We start from the raw sequence: 19689 nt of genomic DNA, 5'->3' as shown, positions 1-19689 counted from the left end.
TTCTGTTAAGGATGGTTTTGTGGTGGGATTTTTTTGTTTGTTTTCTTGATTTTGTAAGTTGATAAGTTAGTTTGGTTCAGCATTCCAGAAGAGATAGCTTATCATTAGCAAGGTAAAGCCGGCTGAAGTCTTTCCTGTGCACAGAGTTTGTCCTGGTGAGCAAAGTTCACAGTGCATGTTCACAAGGAAGGCTGCATAGTTCCAACACAATGGGACCAAGTGATTGAATTATGACACGTACACAAATCTGTGTAGTGTATTTTCAATATTTTACTTCCTTTCTCTTAGGCTCCCCGTTTGTGAATGCAATCATTCACAAAGGCTTTGATGAGAGACATGCCTATATAGGCGGCATGTTTGGAGCTGGGATTTATTTTGCTGAAAATTCTTCCAAAAGTAATCAATATGTGTATGGAATTGGAGGTGGCACTGGATGTCCAATTCACAAAGATAGATCTTGCTATGTTTGTCACAGGTAAGTGCCTTGAAAAACTCTAATTTTGCTTTTTTTGTATTGTGTCCTAGACTATCAGTGCAGCAGTGTCTCTCTGAAGAAAGATTTGCTTTGTAACCAGACCTTCTCAGTACTCTTTGTGTTCTGGGCCTAATAAAAGCTTTCAGAAAACTTTGACATTTAAGTCCTAAAGAACCTTCAACCATCTTCAGTGCATTTAACTGTATCTTTGCCATAAACTTAATATAAAAATCTGACTTAGGGATCCAGAGAGTGAAGAGGATGTGCTAGATGCTTACGGGGAAGATGCAGCAATGTGAGAGTTTAGTTCATTGCTTGTTACAGGAAAAGGAGAAATTCAGAGATACTCAGATGCAGTATTTCTTTGTAACAGTCAGCACTCACAGCACTGCTTTTTCACACACTGAAATAGCGGTGTGGATTCTGACACTGAGTTCTTGAATCCACTTTTCAGCAGAAGCACCTGTTACATCTTGCCAACACCATCAGTTCAGAATAAACTTTTAGGTCGTGGAGTCAGTTTTGGTAGTGGCAGTCATTTCAGCCAGAAGAATATTTTGTGTTTGCGTGCATCCTGTTATACCTTGGTATACAGTGTAACACAGTATCCTTCCCGTATCCTTTGAGTCTATCTCCCTTTTCATGTTGCTTGCTATTTTCTGGCACTCTCAAAAAATGAGGATCATCTTGCAGAGTTACAGAGGGATGTCAGAGTCTTTTCATGCTTTCTAAAGTTTTGAAGAAGGGTTTTTTTGTTTGTCTTCTGCAAAGAGTGAGAAAAGCAAAATTTTGGCGGAGTGAAATAGTACACAACCTTGGTTTATAAAAATTCCAATTGTCATTATAGTAGATACATGTGTACAGGAGTAAGAGCCCTTGTTGATTCTTTTAATAGTGAAAAAAGCATAACAAACTGACAAATGCTAGTCTGAGGTATTTTGCATTGACCTAGGGTTTTCACTTGGCCTTGTTGTTGACTTCACTGTTGGATACAAATCAAGCATTACAGCATTTGTGAATTATGTTGTCAGGATGAGTAATGGGGGAGGGGATAAAAAACATTTTCCTAAAAGACCCAAAAAATAAATAAGTAACAGACAAAGAAAAGGTGGTGGCAGTCTCTGAGTACATTGTTAAGCATGCTGTTTCCTGTAACTAAGATAAACATTTTTCCCTGTTACTACCAACCCTTTCCTTGGGCTGGAGCTTTCCAAAGTGACTGTAACTTTCACTCAGCAAAACAGAACCTGAGAAATTTCTGAGCTATGAAAGCTGACTAAAGTGGCTTCAAGGTTCAAAGTCATAAGCTTTGTGTATTCATGATCCTTTTTCCCTTTCAACACAGGCAGTTGCTCTTCTGCCGTGTAACATTGGGCAAGTCCTTCCTGCAGTTCAGTGCAATGAAAATGGCTCATTCTCCCCCGGGACATCACTCAGTGACAGGGCGGCCCAGTGTAAATGGATTGGCATTGGCAGAATATGTCATTTACAGAGGAGAACAGGTAAACAGCTTTTGGGTTGGTTTTACAGACTCTCTCTTGTCTTTTTCAAGGTCATGTAATGCTTTGGGGATTTTTTCCTAGTGGTGCTAGGATTTCCTTTTGTCTTAGAACAAACTTCAGTTACAGTTGCAGGTGAAAGGATGCATGTTTCCTGAATGATCCTGGGATTTTTACCTTTGACATTTTGCCCTTTTTTCCTTTGGCATTAATAATTTTTTCTCCTCCCTAACAGTCTGAATTTATCCAAAGAATGAAATAATAAACAATGTGTGTGTCACTCTTCCAGGCTTATCCAGAATACTTGATTACATATCAGATTATGAAACCTGAAGCCACCACTGAAGCTTAAGACAAGTTCGTGTGGGAAACCGTCAGGCTTTGGATGCGAAGATATCAGTGGCTGCCATCCCAATAATTACAAGTTTTTGTTGAAAAACTTCTCATTCCCGGGTGGTGTGGTAGCAAATGTGAACAAAATATACCAGTTTTGACTTGATAAAGCTTTAATAATGTACAGTATGTTTTTCTAAAATTTCAGAAATGTCCTCTTTTTCAGCACTTTAACAGATACCATTCCAGGCATAAACTGGGGTTTGGCTGTACTAAATTATAAACAAAAATTAACTTGAAACAATGGTTTTATACAATACTGTATTCAAATCTAGCAGAAATTGTAATGGTCTATACAGGAACTCATTTTACTAATATTGTGTTCTTTAAAACACTGCATTTACACTGAAAATGTTTTCATTTGTAAAACTGTAAATAAGAGCTTTTGTACTAGCCTGGTATTTATTTACATTGCTTTGTAATATAAGTGTTTTAGAACTGCAATCTTGTACAAAATGTTCTTTCCAGATGTTTGTTTGTTCATCTATGTTTTCTCATGCAAAGTAGATTTGAAAAGTCTTTTTTTTTTCAGGTTTTATCACTTAATTGTGAGGGAGAAAGCAAATTTTATCTGAAGATGCTTAGAAATATCCAACTTTAAATTGAATCCACAAATTTTTGTTCTGTATTTTTATTTATGAAATAGACATTCCTGAGAATGATGGGCTATGAAAATAGAATGTTTCATACAAATACTAAAGTGGTTTTCCACCTACTTCCTAGAGTTGCATATTTTATTTCTGTAAAATGCCTTTTGAAGTTTTTTATTTAACTATAGGTATAGTTAGCATGTATCCTCACTTCAAGGCTAGTAGACCTTGCAAGTTACAGTTTTAGTAAATTATTTTCTTTGAATGTAGATGGAAAATTAACCTCAAGAAGTTCCTTTTTGAGTTTCTCTTGCTTACATTTAAGCCAGGAAGTTAAATAGTTTATTCCTAATATGAGGGCAAACAATTTGGCCTTTTTTGTATGCTTATCTTGGTAGAATAATCTACCTGTTGGTGCCCTCAGAATATGAGCATTGCAAGGTGGAAATGTTAAAAGCCATCCTGTTGTCTCCCGTGTCTCTCCCATGTTAACATTCAAGCTTGGTTGCAGCAGGTGTGTAGGAGTGTGTCTGTCTGCTTCAAGCTGAGTGGGACTGCACGTTCTGCTCCCAGCTCAGCCAGCTGGGAGGGGAGGAGCAGCTCTGCCACAGCAGCAGCTGCCTTTGGTGGCCCTGGTGAGGCCCCTTGGACAGAGGAACAGTGCAAAAGGTACAGCCCCTCTCCAGGTCTCATTTGGGGTTCCTGACTGCACCCCTCCACTCAGTCAGCGCTGTCATAGCTCTCGTGTGTACTCTGCTTTTCTGCCATCTGCAGTTTTAACCTACATATTTCAAAAATATGTAAATACAAATTTTAAGTTACTTGGGGTTAAAGTGGGTAGGAGTATATTTTAGTTGTTTAATATTTCTACATGCAGAACACTGTCCCAGAGACAATTTGTTTGCAGGGCATGTTATCTTACCATGGTTTTAAATGTAGTAACTGATCAAGATGATGAAAACCTCTTGCTGATGTGGTGGTTATGTGATTATGCTCTATGTAAAAATGTGTTGAACCTTATCCAGTTATGTGAGGAAACTCGGTAAGATTGCAGAATTCTTGCAGAAAGTAATATTGGCTATGAATAAAAAAGGCTTTGATTTTTAGGTACTTTTCTCCCAGCATGTTGCCTGTTCCTTAGGTATAGTATTGCTGGAATTTGTGTTCATGCAAAATATGTTAATTATGTTTAAAACTTTTTTTGTTATTGTTAAAATGCTTCATTCTATATGAATGATCACCTAATGTCTTGTAAAATATTGTGGTATGATAGCATTTTAAGTGGTACCACAATGTTGGTTTTGTCTGTTTGGGGATTTTTTGAGCTTTTTTTTTGCATGACATACCTTGCACTCTGAAGGTGGAAGCTGTAATGATTTGATAATACTGACTGTTGAGGTGAACCTTTAATCCCTTGTGCAATTAGTTCTGCTTTACTCATCTTGAAGTGTCTTTACATGTACTGTATGACATTCCATATCCATTTTAACACTAAATAAATTTAATTCACTGGTTTTCTGGTAGCATGGGAGTAATTACATATGTAGTGTGTTAACCCATTGTTTTCAATGTAAGCATGCACAGTGCTGTAACAAACTGCATCTGGAGGCAAAATTAGTTACATTAGGTAAAAGAGCTTTTAATGTGTTTGAAAACCTGTAAATATTGTTGAAACTTGTCGTTTGATAGATGGCTAACTAACAGCTTTAGCTAGCAGTGAAAATGTGTTAGTAATAAACCCAGCAGTCAGCTTCAGTTTGTGCACTTAAAACTCCATGATATGGTCCATAACTGAGAAAGAAAACTTGCTTACATTGGTTTTGTAAAATGAAAAGTAACCTAAAGAGTCTTACCTTTCAGATAACTGCATGGGTGTGATACATACATGAGCAACAACAGAAGGAACTGTTTATATCACTGGTAGTATTGCAATAAGTATGAATTTTTATTTCAGTAGGACCATTTATATAGTGGTAGGTTTCCAAAACCAGTTTTGTGTAGAAGACTTAAATAGACATGAGCACTAGAGGGCAGGAAAGCAAATGTTTTCTGAGATCAGTGGTCATGAAAATATTTAAAGGGTCTTGGGAACACTACTTCTGATAAAATTCCTGAAAATTCCACCTATCTAGGTTATAAAAAATTAACTTTACATTCTCCATTAGATTTGTTTTTGTTTAATTAAATAGTGTAAAAAGAAATTATGCAACTAAGCAAATTAAAAATATTAGGATCTTTTCTTTTAAAATTTACTCATAAGATGGACTTTAGTTCTCAGAAATAAAAAAAAAAAAACAATTCAGCCACACACACTGTTTTGTCTTGCATAATTGAATAAGTTGATTATCCATACAGTGCATGTTGCAGAGGTGTGTTGGCACTAATTTTGAATGCAAATGACTGTATGTCATAATTACTGTATAAAGGAGTTGCCACTGTCCTTTCTGCCCTGAACTTGCTCATTAGCCATGTGTGTGTGTATCTGTATCTGTGAGTACACACTCACTTGCTCACTCTCTGGAAAAAAAAATCTGTAAGTTTTAATGCATCTTTTCCTGTAGAACAGCATTGTCAGTGAGAGTGCTGCAGTGTAGGAGCCATGTCCCATGTTCTTCAGCCCATCTCCTGAACTTAATATAATAAAATGGATTTTCAGTTTCACTGGAAACAGCCCCGTGGGTGGCTTCCCTTCTGCCTTCCAGTAAAAGAAATGGTACAGAGCCTTGACTGGTATTGAGCTGAAGCAACCCAGGCTGCTTTCCTGCCTTCAGTGACCTGGCAGTGAGACTGACTGAGGCCTGCCCCTCTGTGGTTCTTGGAGCTGTGCTTAAGTTGCAGTAGGAGGTGGATGTAGGTGGTGCCAGCAAGGGAAGTGCTGCAGTGAAGGTCATAAGGGGAGGTGTGTCCCTCTTCTTGCCCATGTGCAGCAAGTGTAAGCAGTGGTGCTTCTGAGATTGTCAGGGGATTTCTTCCCTCTCCCTGTGGCTCACTAGATCAGAAAAAGCTACAGGCAGCCAGAACAGAACACAAAAGAAAAAGCATGTAGATGACTGGTTTGAAGATAACAAGTTCTGCCCCAAAAGGAGCAAGGTTGGCAACTGAGAGAAGACAGACAGGAAGAGAGAATAGAAGAAATAATAACCTGCAAAAACAGGCAAATTCTGCATGCACTAAAAAGGTGTGGTAGGAATAACAAATATAATCGTTAGGAATGGCCAAAGTAATCAGGGTACATCAGCTTCCCAATTTATGTTTGACATAAAAAAGCAAACAAACACTGATGTGTAGACATTGCAGGGATTTCAAAAGGGCTCCCCTTGAGAAGAATGCACATGTTTTAGAAGGGGAGAGTTGCAGCCGGTTCAAAACAGTGTTAGACCTGGGGGAAAGTGTGTGCAAGAAAAGAAATATGATTTAAATATCAAAGGCAAATGCCCTGCACAGTAGATCTTCAAAACTTTGGTTTGAAGCACTGATTATCAAGACAAGCTGAAAACCCTCAGTAGACAGCATAAGACCAAAGTATGTCACATTAAATTACCCACTTGGATTCTGTAGAGTGGTAGGATGTATATGGGGAGGTTGGGATTTTAATGCAGCCAGAAAATTCAAAGGAAGTGGCGGTGAGATCCATCTATCCATTTGCAATCTTGATAAAACTGGTTCATTTACAAGTGTCTTTTAGGTGGGGTCTTCCTGGGTGGGCACCAAAGTGCAGTGACAGGCCAGGGGAGCACTTCCTTGCAGAGTTTTTAAGCTAGGACCATTAGACGTTTAGAGAAAGTTTTCGAAAGACAACAGGCCAAAGTATTTGCAAACCTTAACATTTAAAAGAAATGTGAATTGTTTAAGGAGCAAAAGAAGATGCACCAATGCCTAAGAATGTGTGATTGAGGCTTTTTATAGTTGGAAAAGCAGCTTCATGTCAGCTGCTAATTCTGTGTACAGCTCTGGGGTGGTACATGTGGGGAAGGATTAATATTGAACAGTGTAGCAGATAGAAGTAGCCTGAGAAATGGACTGGGAAGTAGTTGCTTTTTTCGGGTGAAAAAGAGGTGTCTGGCTCTGTGTTCAGCTGCTCTTCAAAAAGGTAAACTTTGCCAGCAATGCATTTGGAAGCTTATTTCACAACAAGAAATTGATTCAGTTTTGCGAGGCTGTGAGCATCATAGATCAAAATAGATGGGTACAGAAATAGAATTTCTTACTAGCCTGATAAAGAAGCTGGTAAGTAAATCAGCAGGTAAATAAATTAAGCAAATAGATTGGACTCAGTCCTGGAGGTCTTTTTCAATCTTACTGATTCTGTGATTCTATAAAAGGAAAAAATAGATTTTGTTGCAAAAAGGAGTAACAGTAAATCAATTAGTCCATATAATATTTATGACCCAGTTGAGGGGGAAATTGTATCTAATAGCTTTTAAGTCAAAGTAGAAGCTGACAGCAGTTACTTTAAGTATTGTTTTAATTAATGATAGAGTGAGCTACTAAACAGTCCAAAAGTGTCATCTTTAAATAAATAAACTGTGTATGATGACCAGTGTCTGATAGTGGTTCCCTATTTGAAAATACCTTACTGAAGCATTGCAAACATGAAATTAGATTTGACGTTAAAGAGGTTTACATTGAATAATAAGTATTTATTAGAGCTTTTTTTCATCAAACAAAGCCTAATTGAGTATTTAGGGAAAAAAATCTACTTAGCAGTTGGTTACTACAACTTTATGATTTATAAATAATAAAAAATACATAAGTAAGCACAATTTTACAGACAGCATAGTTCCAGTAGTAACGTGAGGCTCCTGAAGCACATTGTGTCAAAGATGTAATTTAATGCAAAGATTCTAAATGAAATAATCAGACAGTGAAATCTGACTTCAAACTAAATGGACTAATGTTAAAGCTTATTTCAAAAGATTAGGATTGCGAAAAATGCTCTAGAAACTGCAAAATTATAGGTTTTAAGAAAACATTCTCCTATTGGGGGTAAATCTCTGAATGGAGAACCATTTAGCATATTGCAAGAGAGATGGGTTTCTGAAGGTGCAAAACAGACCTTGAGAAAAAAAGATGTTTAAAAAAAAAAAAGGAGGGAGCAGGGCTGTAGGTGTGTGTGTAATAGACTGAGCATCTCACAGTGGTGGCAAGTGCATTAACAGGAAAATCAGATCAGTGATACACCACAAGGTTTGAAACAGTCACACTAAAATAGAGTGAAAGGCACCAAGTGTCTTGATAAGGACAAAAAATTAGAGAAACATGCTGCTCCTAAGTGTGTCAGATTGCTGAATTTCCTAAATAGTGAGCCTTCTTTCCAACATCCTATATATATGTATATATGCCATGAAAGCATTTTGAGTAGCTTTAAAAACCTCTTGGCATTTGTATAATCAGACTCAAAATGAGGTGGAGAGGCAGAATGATGAGCTAGCTCGTTTCAAGCAATTCTCAATAGTAGCACAGAGAGACAAGTCCCAGGGGAAATTCTAATGGGAATAACCCATTATGGATAGGATTGGACAAATAGGGAAACCTGGTTTTTATGTAATTGTGTATTAGACCACATTTCAAAGCACTTCTGAAATATCACCTCTATTAAAAGTATTCTCAGTCAATTATAAATTTGGAAACACTAATAAAAAGAACAGATATTTATAAAATACAGAAAGAAATAATGGTAATTTCAGACCTGGAGCAGTTAAGTGGAATATTTCAGTTAAAAGGAAAATTTTACACTTACTGTAAATAGATTTATTCAGGGATGTGCTTTAAGGTTTTGCATGGTTTTATTTGTGCAAGTACCATATGTCTGCTGTAGGAACGTAGTCCAGCAGGAATACTGAAATCACAACAATGCTTTGCAAGAGATACAAGAACCTTGTACTTGTGGCAAATTTTAAAAGCCAAGGGCTCATACGAAGTAGTCCATAAATTCTTGGCTTTAGGTATGCCTCCTGTATGTCTTCTGAGACTTTGCTCCCCTTTCTCAGAAATACTGGCTTTTCAGTAAAGCACTTGAACAAAAGGTATGAGTTAAATATTTCATATATCAAGTTTCAGTTGTGTTTAATTTTTTGTAAAGAAGAAAGAACAGTGGTGTGACTTTGTACGATTACTAGCTTAAATATTATTGTGTAAGAGGATGCATTGTTATATATTACAGGTGTTTTATTGCAATATCAATAAATAACATGTTTTCCTTTAAAAAAAACAACTACAAAATAGTGCTTAATATGTCTCCTTCACTGAACTGAATTTACAGTGCATATTTTATGGAGTGTGTGGTTCAGCATCTTTAACCTACTTAAAATACTATTAAAATAGTGGCTTTGGACTCACTGACCTACTAGTTTTAGTATAATGAATTGTAACTGTAAACACGTTTGCTTTATAATTCTCTTAATCTCAGGAAAATTAATCAGAGCTGTATTTCCACGATAATTTAGCAATACAGTGTTTTAAGATTATTGAACAGAATAATTATCATCTCATAGTCTGACACAATGCATTCTCCTGTCATACCTAATTCTAAACATAAAATGCAACCAGGATTTCCCAAGCAAATTCATTATGTCCTTTAGTTTTAAGACTGACTTTATTCAGGTTTTTCCCTTTTTTGCATCATTTTGTCTCTTTTGACCCATCAGAACTGTTTAACTGTGGTTGCCTTTGCGCCTTCTCACTTGTTGCAGAGAGCCGGGATTTGCCAGCATTAAGCACCTCAGCCTCTCGTTTCAGAGCCTGCCCCTCTCTAGACCCTCTGTCTGATGTGAAAAAGCATGAGAAATCTGTTCTGTGGGGCTGCAGCTTCGTGATTAAAATGAAGTGATGTGGGTGGCTTTGGACAGGAATGCACACATCCTACTAAATGAACAGCAGTTTCCATGTGGATGTCTGTACCTGTAATAGCAGACAGCCAGGTGTCATTTTTATTGCTGGAAATTCCTGGTTTTCTGCAGCATTCTTTGTAATTTTGTCTCGTTTCTTTTTGCAGCCCAATGCTGTAATAAAGTGATTTGACATGGAGTTCTGTAATAGTCACGATATCCACTGAGAAACTGAAGGATACTTCAGTTCATAAAAGTGAAGTTCATCCACCTTGCTCTTAGGTAATTTCACACAAAAGTATCTGCCCTGGTGCTTTCAAGATACACCTTTTAAAAGCAAATTATCATAGAATCCTGGAATGGTTTAGGTAGGAAGGGACCTAAATAGCTAAACCCCTAGTCCAAACCCCTGCAGGGATGTCTTCAACTACATCAGGTTGCTCAGAGCCCTGTCCAACTTGAATGTTTCATCCACCACCTCTCCGAGCAACCTGTGCCACCGTTTTACCACCCTCTTTGTAAAAACCAGATTAATTCTGACTGGTATTAAAGAACCTCTATTGCAACTGGTAATTTTAAAGCTTGTATTTGAGAAGGATAAAATGAGTATATTGTTCTACAAGTATTTTGTTTACAGCTGTTTGCTTGCTTTGAAATAGAATATTTCTATTCTAGATGTTAAATTTTAGGAGTAAGATTACATCATAATAAAGCTCTTTGCTCTTTTAAGTAGTTTAAAGTAAATAAGGAATACCTGCCTGAGAGAAAAGAACTATGTCTAGCTTGTATTTATAGTTGAGGATTCAAAAACTGAAGTTGGGGAGCATACACCACTAACTGTTGAGAGCAAGGTAGACTAGTCTGCTTGCTGCTGCTGATGAAAAATGCATGTGAAATCTGCAGCTCCTGTATGCAGAAAGCAGGATAACCAAGACCACCAGTTCTGCCAATCAGTCATTCACATTTCCCACTGTCTTCCTCTATTGTAGCAAAATGTGAGAAGCTGCCCTCAGGCCACACAAACAATGCTCTTTATTGGTCTTTACTAAGGCATGATCTGGCATCTAAGCGGAGACTGCCAGCCTCAAAGAAGTGCTAGTGGATGACATCTGGCAGCCTGGCTTTGCTACAGATAGATTTATGTGCTGTGAAAGATGGTCAAATTAACATCTTCTGCATTCTTGATAGGATCAGGGTTTCTGGGACATGCAGCTATTTGCATATTGCCCTGACTTACCACATCAGTACTGTGTTTGTGGCTCATTTGAATAGACTGAGAGGCAGTGGAGGCTTTCTCCCTTTACATCCTATGCTTTTCCAGTCGGTCTTGGCAGTGGCATGGCTGTGTTGGTTTACCAGACCTAACAGAAATCATACTTCTCGTTCTGACTTGTTCCACCTACAACCTTAATGCAACTCAAGAGCAGCAGCAGTTGTAAAAGCCCCAGGGAAGGATGCTCTTCACTGCGGTGAGCTCACACAGACAGAGGCATGAAGTTGAATGATAATGCATTCCTATGAGAGTCCTCAAAACTTGTCCCTAGATGTTAGAGAGAAGATCTGATAGAAGCTACCTTTCTACAGCCCTAAGCAATTACTGAAGGTCTTGGAAAGGTTAATTTACTAATAGAAACGTAGCTGAAAACTGTTAGCTTTAAATCCCTGTCCCTTCACCCTTTCTCCACACAAGACTTAGACCACTTTTTTCCGTACTTATTTTTATTTTTTATTTGTCTATAAATTATTATCCAGTGTTGGTAAAATATAGTTTGTGTTTGTCACTAGACTGGAGATGGCTTCAGTTTGCTGTGTGTGTTGAGTGACAATGGCCACACACCCCTCACAATGTTCCCCAGCTTTGGGGTTGCCTGTGTGGGATAACTGGTTTAACAGCACAAGCCTGCGCTGAACAGGATTCCTAAGGTGCCTGGAAAAGAAAGGGTGTCCAAAAACCCACTGTCTTAACTTACAAAGAATATTTATATATACTCACTCCTTACCTAGACTATAATAATAAAAAAACCCAAATGAGCTATCATTTTTCAGGAAATTGACTTTTCCAGCCCTATCTTCTGAGTTACCTATGCCAATTTTTTACTCTCATTTTCACTGACTTGAAATTAGCTGGTACTTCTTCTCATGCACAAATGACTTCTACTGCAACTGATGTGTGATGGAAATATTTTCATTAACCTCATTCAGGGGTTAGCTCCAAATTTCCCACAAGTCTACTCCACACTGGCACCTTAGTTTGTACAATTTGAAAAGAACTAGCACTGCTGAGAGTCCCACCACTCCATCAGGCTGTGGGCAGAGGAACTACAGAGGGGGAAACCTACCTGAGCATCAGTCTGATCTCCTGAGCCAGCAAAGAGCGTGAGAAGGCAAAGAAACATCTGCACAACCATTGCAGGTGAGGAGGTCCTGTGTGAAAGGCAGACCAAGCTGTGAGCGATTATATTGTGATATCATTAGGCATATGCACCTAATTTAGTGATGTTGTTTCATTACTAAGCCGTGTTTACCACATGGGCACATTAAAAGGAAGAAGGCAACCGATGCCAGGTGCTTTGTGCTCTCCCTACCATCCTGGCTCTGGCAGAAAGGGCCACGCGGCTCCTCTTGGTGTCCCGGTTGTGTTTTCCCCATAGGTGCCCCTTGCAAATGGCTGGCCCCCACCCCAGGGCTACCTCATCTCCCAGAAATTAAAACAGAAGCTGTATCTCCCTTGGGTCTGTATCTTCCTTCTCAAACCGAGCTACTTTTCTGTTTTCTGCTGCTGTTTCCCTACATAAGCACGGCACCGCAATGTTCCCGGCTCAGCGATGCCCACTGGAAGGAGCCGTCCGGCTCCAGCTGCCGTCTGCCGTCCCGACGAAGCTCCCGGGAGCCCCGAGGCCATTGGGATGCTGTCGCCGTGTCCGTGCGCTGCGGGGCGGGGGCTGCCGGCGTTCATTGGCCCCGTGCTGGGTGGGATGACATCGGACCCCGCTTTCCATAGGGCCTGCAGCTTGCCCCGACGTCTGCTGAGGGCTGCGAGAGAATAGAGCTGAGGGGAGAAAGCCATCGCACAACACCCTCGGGGCTCCAATGAGAACACAGACAGCTTCAGCCAGGGATAAAAGGACTTAAAAAAAAAAAAAAAAAAAAAAAAAAAAAAAAAAAAAAAAGAGAGAGGCTGTAGTCTTGGAGCTGCTGTTAACGGGAGATGAATTGCAAGAGACCATTTCATGCCCAGGGACTTCAGAGAGCAGCATCCCCAAGAGCCATTAGCTCCCAGTGAAAGTCTGCTGAAGCCCTTTGCTGTCAGGACAGAAACATGCATACAAATTTTATACCATTTGTCCTTGAGCAGAAACAAAAGAACAGATCTAAATCCTCAACATCTTGTCTGGACTAACACGAAATAATACCGTCTTGTGTGGCTGTCTTGTTACTCTTTTCCCATCAAAAGAATACTGGTTATAAATTTATTCATAATTTTGGAAGGTTTTGCTCTTAAAAATAAAAAAGAAGCAGCAAACACGTGGAGTTGAGGCTATATTTATTCCTGTTAGTGCAAATCATGCTGCTGCTAAGGATAGTGACTTTGGGAAATGCACGGTACTTTTTTAAATTGTGAAGAAATGCGGTTTTAAAAGGTTAGCTACTACACTTTCTTCTGCTTTTCACTAAACTGACTCTGAGGATGATACATTTCATGTATTTTCTAGTTACAACTGCAGACTGAAAAAAAGAATAGTGTAGGAAATTTTTTATTCTTTTTCAACCAAGAATTCAAGCCCTATAGACATTTTGGGACCTAAGACTTTAAAAATTGACTCATGAGAGAATATCTGCTGGATCCAGTAGTCAGATTATATATGGGCTCTGTAAATAATCTAGAGAATAAAATACTCTAAGACATTTTTCATAAAATTAAGAATGTGTGCTGAAGTAGACATTACATACCATTTTGCATTTTAGGATTTGGATCTCTAAAATTGAACCCGATTTTGTCCTATGGATTTCCTTTGTTAAATAGATATTTTCGTACTTTGAGAATGTGTAATAAAAAATTAGTTCTGTGTTTTGCCATGATGCTTCCATCAAACATTTTCTCATTTTATACCAGTCTAAATAGAAAATAAGGTCATGTTAGAGCCTAAAATTGACTACAACTTAGTCCTAAGAAGTCTTATTTTACATGGAGCACTTAGGTTTCCTCTAACAGATTAACACCAAAGCTTCTCGAGCTGTTCCAGCAGCTCAGGAATGCGTGTGAAGTGGGTGAGTGAACTGCATGCCGAGGTGCTGGTGTGGGACCGTGCTGTGTGTGCCCCAGCAGGCAGCAGAGCCCTTGTTTAATAAATGCATGTGCCTGTCCAGGGTGCAAGGGCCAGCAGCAATGACTGAATGAGCTAAAGCGAGCTCGGAAATGCATCTATGGAGAGATTATTTATTGATTGATCGATTTGATTTGATTTGTCAGTGAAGCAGCTGCGTGTTTCCCTGGGGGGCTGGTCCCCCCGGGAGTGTCTCTGGCTGCCGGCCGGGGCAGTGGGAGCCGGGGCACGAGGCGCTGCCCGGGGCTGTGTCCCGTGGGAAGCTGGAGCGGGGCTCCCTCCGCTCCCCGGACCGGACCGGGCCGTGCCGCGGTCCAGCCGTCAGGAATGCGGGCTGAGCTCGGGCTGCGCCTGCCGCTCCTCCCACTCCCTCCCCTCCCAGAAATGTGCATCCTTTACCTGCTGAGGGCTCGAAATAAACTGGGCAAAGTGTCTGCCTTCTGAGAGGCAGTGCAGCCTGTCCACACTTAGGCACAGCACAGACCGCATGAGGCTAAGCCCTAAAATTATTTCTGAAGCTGTAGATATTTTATTCACACTTAACAGATCTCTTCCGTGTAAGGAAGCAGTGTGAGGGCTGGGACAGTTAATCTACACTCTGTAATACTGTATAGTTAAAAGCCTCTATCATGTAGCTGTGTTCGTGAACTGAGCTTGGAATTCTTAAAAATCCAGATTATGGCAGAGAAGGGGATTTGTTGTTTGGCAAATTGTCAAAGCCTGCCATTCACTCACCTCATGTGGTGCTTGGCTTTACAGTAAGTCTTAGACAGGGCTCACAGGACAAGGGAGGCCTGAAATATTTAAGGGACAATTAAAGAGAAATTCCCAAGGATTTCAGGTTCCATTATCCAACAAGCTCCAGCTTGAAGAGTTGCTTTTTAATTTTTTCATTTTTTTCTTTTTGTTCTTTCTATGCCTCTGCCTTATTTGTTAATAGTCTGACGGCTTTTAAATTGCACCACAAGCCTCTAAAAACTGCATCCCTTTGCAGGCTCCCCCAGCACAGGCTGGTTATAAACTCAAGTAGGAAACATGAGTGTCAAAATTACATGTGGAAACATTAGTATGCAAATACAGGAAAGTACAGCTGGTAGAGCTGAGTGCTGAATTATGACTGCCTGAGCAGATTTCACTTGTTGAACCTCTAAATTCAGAGAAATGAATGAAGACTGAGAGAAAAAATTGGCATTTTCCAGAAGGAAGTGCCTAGTGCTGAACTCAGGAAAGAGTAATTACTGTTGTGAACTGAAAAGACTGAACCTGGACAAAGTCTAGGGTCTGCAGCTTCAGACCCATTGTGGGAGACACTCTGCTCAGACTGTGATGAAGGAGTTATTCCATTCCATTTATTAATTTTTGATGTCACTATACAGGAAAGGATTACTACACACAGCAAGATGGCTTACTGCCTTCTTTAACCTTGCAAATTAGAGTAACATCTTCTAATTGTTCCTTCAAAATCAGAAGGTGGTGAAAGAGAGATTAGTGCTATTTAATATGATCAAGGGCTTTCTACATATAAGGAGAGCAATTAAAGCCAGACACACTAATTGCATGCCCAGATTCAGCATCACTGATTTTTCTCTAGAAGAAAATCAAGAAATGATAGTGCCAGCTTTCAAGATTCTCTTGGAACCTCCAGATACAGAGATGAGCTCAACAGCCAGAGGAAAGAAAACTATGCTGTGTGCAATTTTTTTTGCCTCATGGTTTTTTTTGTTTTTTTTTTTTTACTTCTGAAAGCTTTCTGAGTTAGAGCACCCAGGATTCAATTTCCAGAAGCTGAAATATCAATTATTTGGTTTTGTTTGAAGGTAACTCATGCTTTTTTTTGAAAAATGCACTTAGTATCCTGATATGTCAGCTGGTGGCAGCACCCTTGTGATGACAACCCAAGCAGTAGCTGCATGTGGGAAAGGTTAATTATGCCCAGCACCACCTTCCTCTGGGAGGGAAGAGTTTATCAGGCCAAGGGGATAAACAGCCAGGGTCTGGGCCTGGCACCACACTTGCTGAGGAAAATCAGGAGGTGCTGAGAAGGGAAGGATGGGATGGCAGGAGCCAGCCGAGCCAGGAATGAGTAGTGGTGAAGGGCTGCCACAGCTGCGATGGGACAACAGAGGTAAAGGGTGGCTGCAGAGTGGGGGCATGGGCAGATCTGGGGGGCTGAACTAGATTCGGTGGTGGGCAGTGTAATGAGCACATCTTGTGGAGCTGCCACTGGACTAAAAGGAATAGCTTCTGTTGGAAGTGAAAATCTTGGCTGACAAAGTGTTTCTGTTTTGGTTGCCTTAGCTGATGGTGGCAGCTGTTGTCTAATCAAGGGAGAGGATGAAAATGTTGAGAAAGGAAGCAAAAAAGCCATGGTCTTCCCTCTTAAAAACAAATCTGAGGCTCTCACTATGATTTCCCAGCCTTTGGGAACTGCAGATCTGTTTTTCAGTACAAAACCTGAGCATTAGTTTGCTATTCCACACTAGGCTTTGGTGTTATTAACCACAGTAAATGCAATTAATACATTCTCTTGGGTAGTTGTATTTTATTAGTTAGTGGTGCTAAAAGGAAGACTTTTAAAGCTATTTTGGAGAATCAGGGAAATACTGTGATTAAACATAGAGAAAGGGATCCTCTTCTTTCTTCTCCCTGTTGGGTAAACAATGCATTTGTTCAGAGTTCCTAGTTGGGTTTTTAAATGCAGAGTGATGTGGGTAATCAGCTTGGTTGCCATGGTCTCCACCTTTGCATGTGATGGTGAGAACTACAAGCTCTAGCAGCACTGCACAAAACTGCTGTGCTGGGGCCATGGAAGTAAAACAAAGCTGAGCGTTATCGCAAGGTACGGTGCAATGCTCTGGCCAGCAGTCTGCTCTGTGGCTGCTTGGGTGACAGGCACATGAAGGAAAAGTGTGCAGTCATTTAAAAAAGTAGTCATCCAAGTCACATTCAGTGGTGACGAAGCTTTTGCATAGTGCTACTGAGCTTTATCCTGCTATTTGCTGTAAAGCAAGTCATCTTGGCACTAAGAGGTGCATGCAGTAGTCCAGATCATTGTGAGAGCCACTGGGCAGATCCTGATTACTTCTTAGTGGGTTTCTCACAGCCAGCCTTAAAACTGTACAGAGAGTCTGCAACTGTTCCTGCTCATAGGCAGGTATCTAGGGCTGTGTAGGACTCCAGGCAGCTGAGGAAAACTTTAGCTGCTCTTACCAAAATGTACCCTATTTTGTATAGATGAAGTATCTCTCAAACCCCTCCTCCCTTTTGGCAAAACAGCTTTCCTACTTCAACACTATGCCATAAACTGGGTGAGATATCATTCATTCCCTAAATCTAATTCATGTACCTAGATGCTTCTGAATTTCTCAGCCTTTCTTTTCACAGCTGGTTTCTCACCCAGTCCTGTTGAAGCTCTTGTTTGGAGATACTTTACCAACTGTTCTGTGGGAAACAGGACTGGTTCATGTAGCTTGTGAAATCTGTCAGCAAGAAAGGTTTTTCTAGGACTTACTGTTCAGTGAGGCCTCAGTTGTTTCTTATTCTGGTGTAAGTGTATGGTTTTCTGCTTGGGTGATTCCAGTGTAAACTTTAGGCTCATAGAAATTGATTTGGCGGGGGGGAGGACGGACGGACGGACGGCTGTCTGTTCACATTTATGCCCCTTGAAAAACGTTAATGGACTTGAATGGACGAGCCGTGCCGAAGCGCTCTCCCCGGGTCAGTTACACACTATGACAGTGCTGCAGGTGTTAGCTACCGGGCTTTGGCGAGACGAAGAAATCACGCGAGCTTCTTGTCACAAAATAGTTACCGCTTTATTGGGGAGTAAAAGAGGAGAGCGGACAGAGTCGGGGGGCATTGGCTGAGGGCAGGCGAGGCCGGGAGTGTCCGGCTGCGGGCGCCGGGAGGCCGCGCTCCTTCCCGAGGACCGGAGCGGCTCAGCCCTCCCAGAAGCCGACGAAGAAGCTGCACAGCGAGTGCCACCGCTCGGAGCAGTCGGTCTGCGCCGGGTCCGCGGTGGGCGGCGGGGCGGGGGCCGGCTCGGGCAGCAGGCGCAGCTGCGCCTCGGGCGGAGCACGGCCCGGGCCGCAGAGGCGGGCGCGGAGCGGCGCTCCCGGGGCGCAGGGGTGGTGCCGGCGCCGCAGCCGGGACAGGATCTGCCGCCAGTACCGGCGGCTGCGGGCGCCGAAGGCCGGGCAGCGGCGCGGCTCCCCGCGGTAGGCGCAGCTCCTCGCCGCCCCGCCGCCCGCCGCCCGGCAGCTCAGCCGCAGCTCGCTGGCCCCCGCGGCCGAGCGCAGCTCCCAGCGGCACCGGTGCCGCTCCGGCGTGGAGAACCGCCCCGCCCGCGCCTCCTCCGCCGCCTCCCGGCCGGCCGCCCCCAGGGCGGCCAGGGCCAGCAGCGCCAGGGGCAGCCTCATCCTCGGCGTGCCTCAGCGACGGGAATCCCGGCTCGGGGCCAGCCCTCCCGCCGCATCCTCCGCGCCCTGCGGACACACGGACCGTGGCGGGCGGTGCTCGGCTGGAGCGCAGCCCCCGGGGTCGAGCCGGCCCGAGCCGGGCGCGGAGCGGGCTTGTCCCTCCAGGCTCGTAACCCCCGGGGGCTTTTAGTTCGCGTCCGTCCATCCTTCGGCTCCGTCCCGGCATCACCTCGGCCAGGACGCCGTAACTGGACAGCAGCAGTCGGAGCCCGCACTCGCCAGCTGCGGCATCAGAGCTGCCAGCGGCATCAGGCCCGACTAGGGGCAACCCCGTCCTTTCCCCCGCGCCCATTTTTCCCCACGCATCGCGGTGTTTTCCGCCCTGTCCCGAGGCACTCACGGTGCGGTGCGGTGCGGTGCGGGGACAGGCGTGCGCGGCTGCTCGGCGCTCCCCGGCTGTCCCCGGCGGGCCCGGCACGGGGTTATCAATGCTCGGGGGCTGCCCCCGCCGACGCCCCTCCCCGGCCGCCGCCCGCGCGGGGACAGTGCGGGGACACGCCGGGAGCGCTGTGCCCCGACGGCACCGGCTCGCAGGAAATCGCCCGACACACTCGCGCTTTGTTCGAGACAGCCGCACGCCGGTGCCACGAAACCATCCCGCACCCCCGGCCCTCTTCCGAGGGGGCGAGGAAGTCTGGGAGGCGCGCTGGGCTGCGGCAGCTCGGCTGTGCGGGGACTATGGGGGTGTGGGCCTGGTGCATGGGAATCCATTTATTTATTTTCCTTTGCAATTGATGGAGTTAAATGGGATTCTCTTTTCTGAAGTAGAACATCTTGTGGATTATTTAGGATGATTTTATTTTTATGTGGTAAGAGTCCTCTCTATAGGGTATTTTTAAAAAATTCCAGGAGTTTGAAGACAGCATAGACATAACCTATATGTTACTGCACGTTTGGGGGTGGGATATCAGACAACAGTTTCAGAAATTTCTTAGAATTAGGATCTCAAAACCCACATGTGCTTCTGTTTCATGGACAGTGAGGTACTTTGCACATCTGTTCCACACTCCTTATTGTTCTGACCCTATCATTCAACTATAACAGACCCCCAAGTTACCAGCAGCTCCCTGCTGCCCTTGCAGTATCAGAAAAACAGATCACT

The 19689-nt window shown here is 42.6% G+C and overlaps 2 protein-coding genes across 4 annotated transcripts in view; one reads left to right on the top strand and one right to left on the bottom strand.

The window, feature by feature from the left end:
- The window catches only part of TNKS2 (tankyrase 2), a 30056-nt gene extending 25585 nt beyond the window's left edge, over positions 1–4471 (top strand). For all 3 annotated transcript variants that reach the window (XM_062496008.1, XM_062496009.1, XM_062496007.1), the window contains exons 25-27: positions 289–475; positions 1821–1977; positions 2264–4471. In XM_062496008.1, coding sequence (XP_062351992.1) covers positions 289–475; positions 1821–1977; positions 2264–2326 — 407 coding nt within the window. In that variant the 3' untranslated portion in view covers positions 2327–4471. The remainder of the gene's footprint in view (positions 1–288; positions 476–1820; positions 1978–2263) is intronic.
- Positions 4472–18047: 13576 nt separating this feature from the next.
- FGFBP3 (fibroblast growth factor binding protein 3) lies at positions 18048–18527 on the bottom strand. The gene has a single exon (XM_062496746.1). It carries the CDS (start codon positions 18525–18527, stop codon positions 18048–18050), a length of 480 nt encoding a protein of 159 aa, XP_062352730.1.
- Positions 18528–19689: the final 1162 nt, after the last annotated feature.

The sequence above is a fragment of the Cinclus cinclus genome, chromosome 7 (genome assembly GCF_963662255.1).
Source record: "Cinclus cinclus chromosome 7, bCinCin1.1, whole genome shotgun sequence".
NCBI lineage: Eukaryota > Metazoa > Chordata > Aves > Passeriformes > Cinclidae > Cinclus > Cinclus cinclus.
Note: the sequence above shows the minus strand (reverse complement) of the source record. Positions and strands in the feature narration are given on the sequence as shown.

Bases quoted from the DNA above. Each gene is read 5' to 3' on its own strand.
- FGFBP3 (XM_062496746.1), bottom strand. From the start codon at position 18,527: ATGAGGCTGCCCCTGGCGCTGCTGGCCCTGGCCGCCCTGGGGGCGGCC.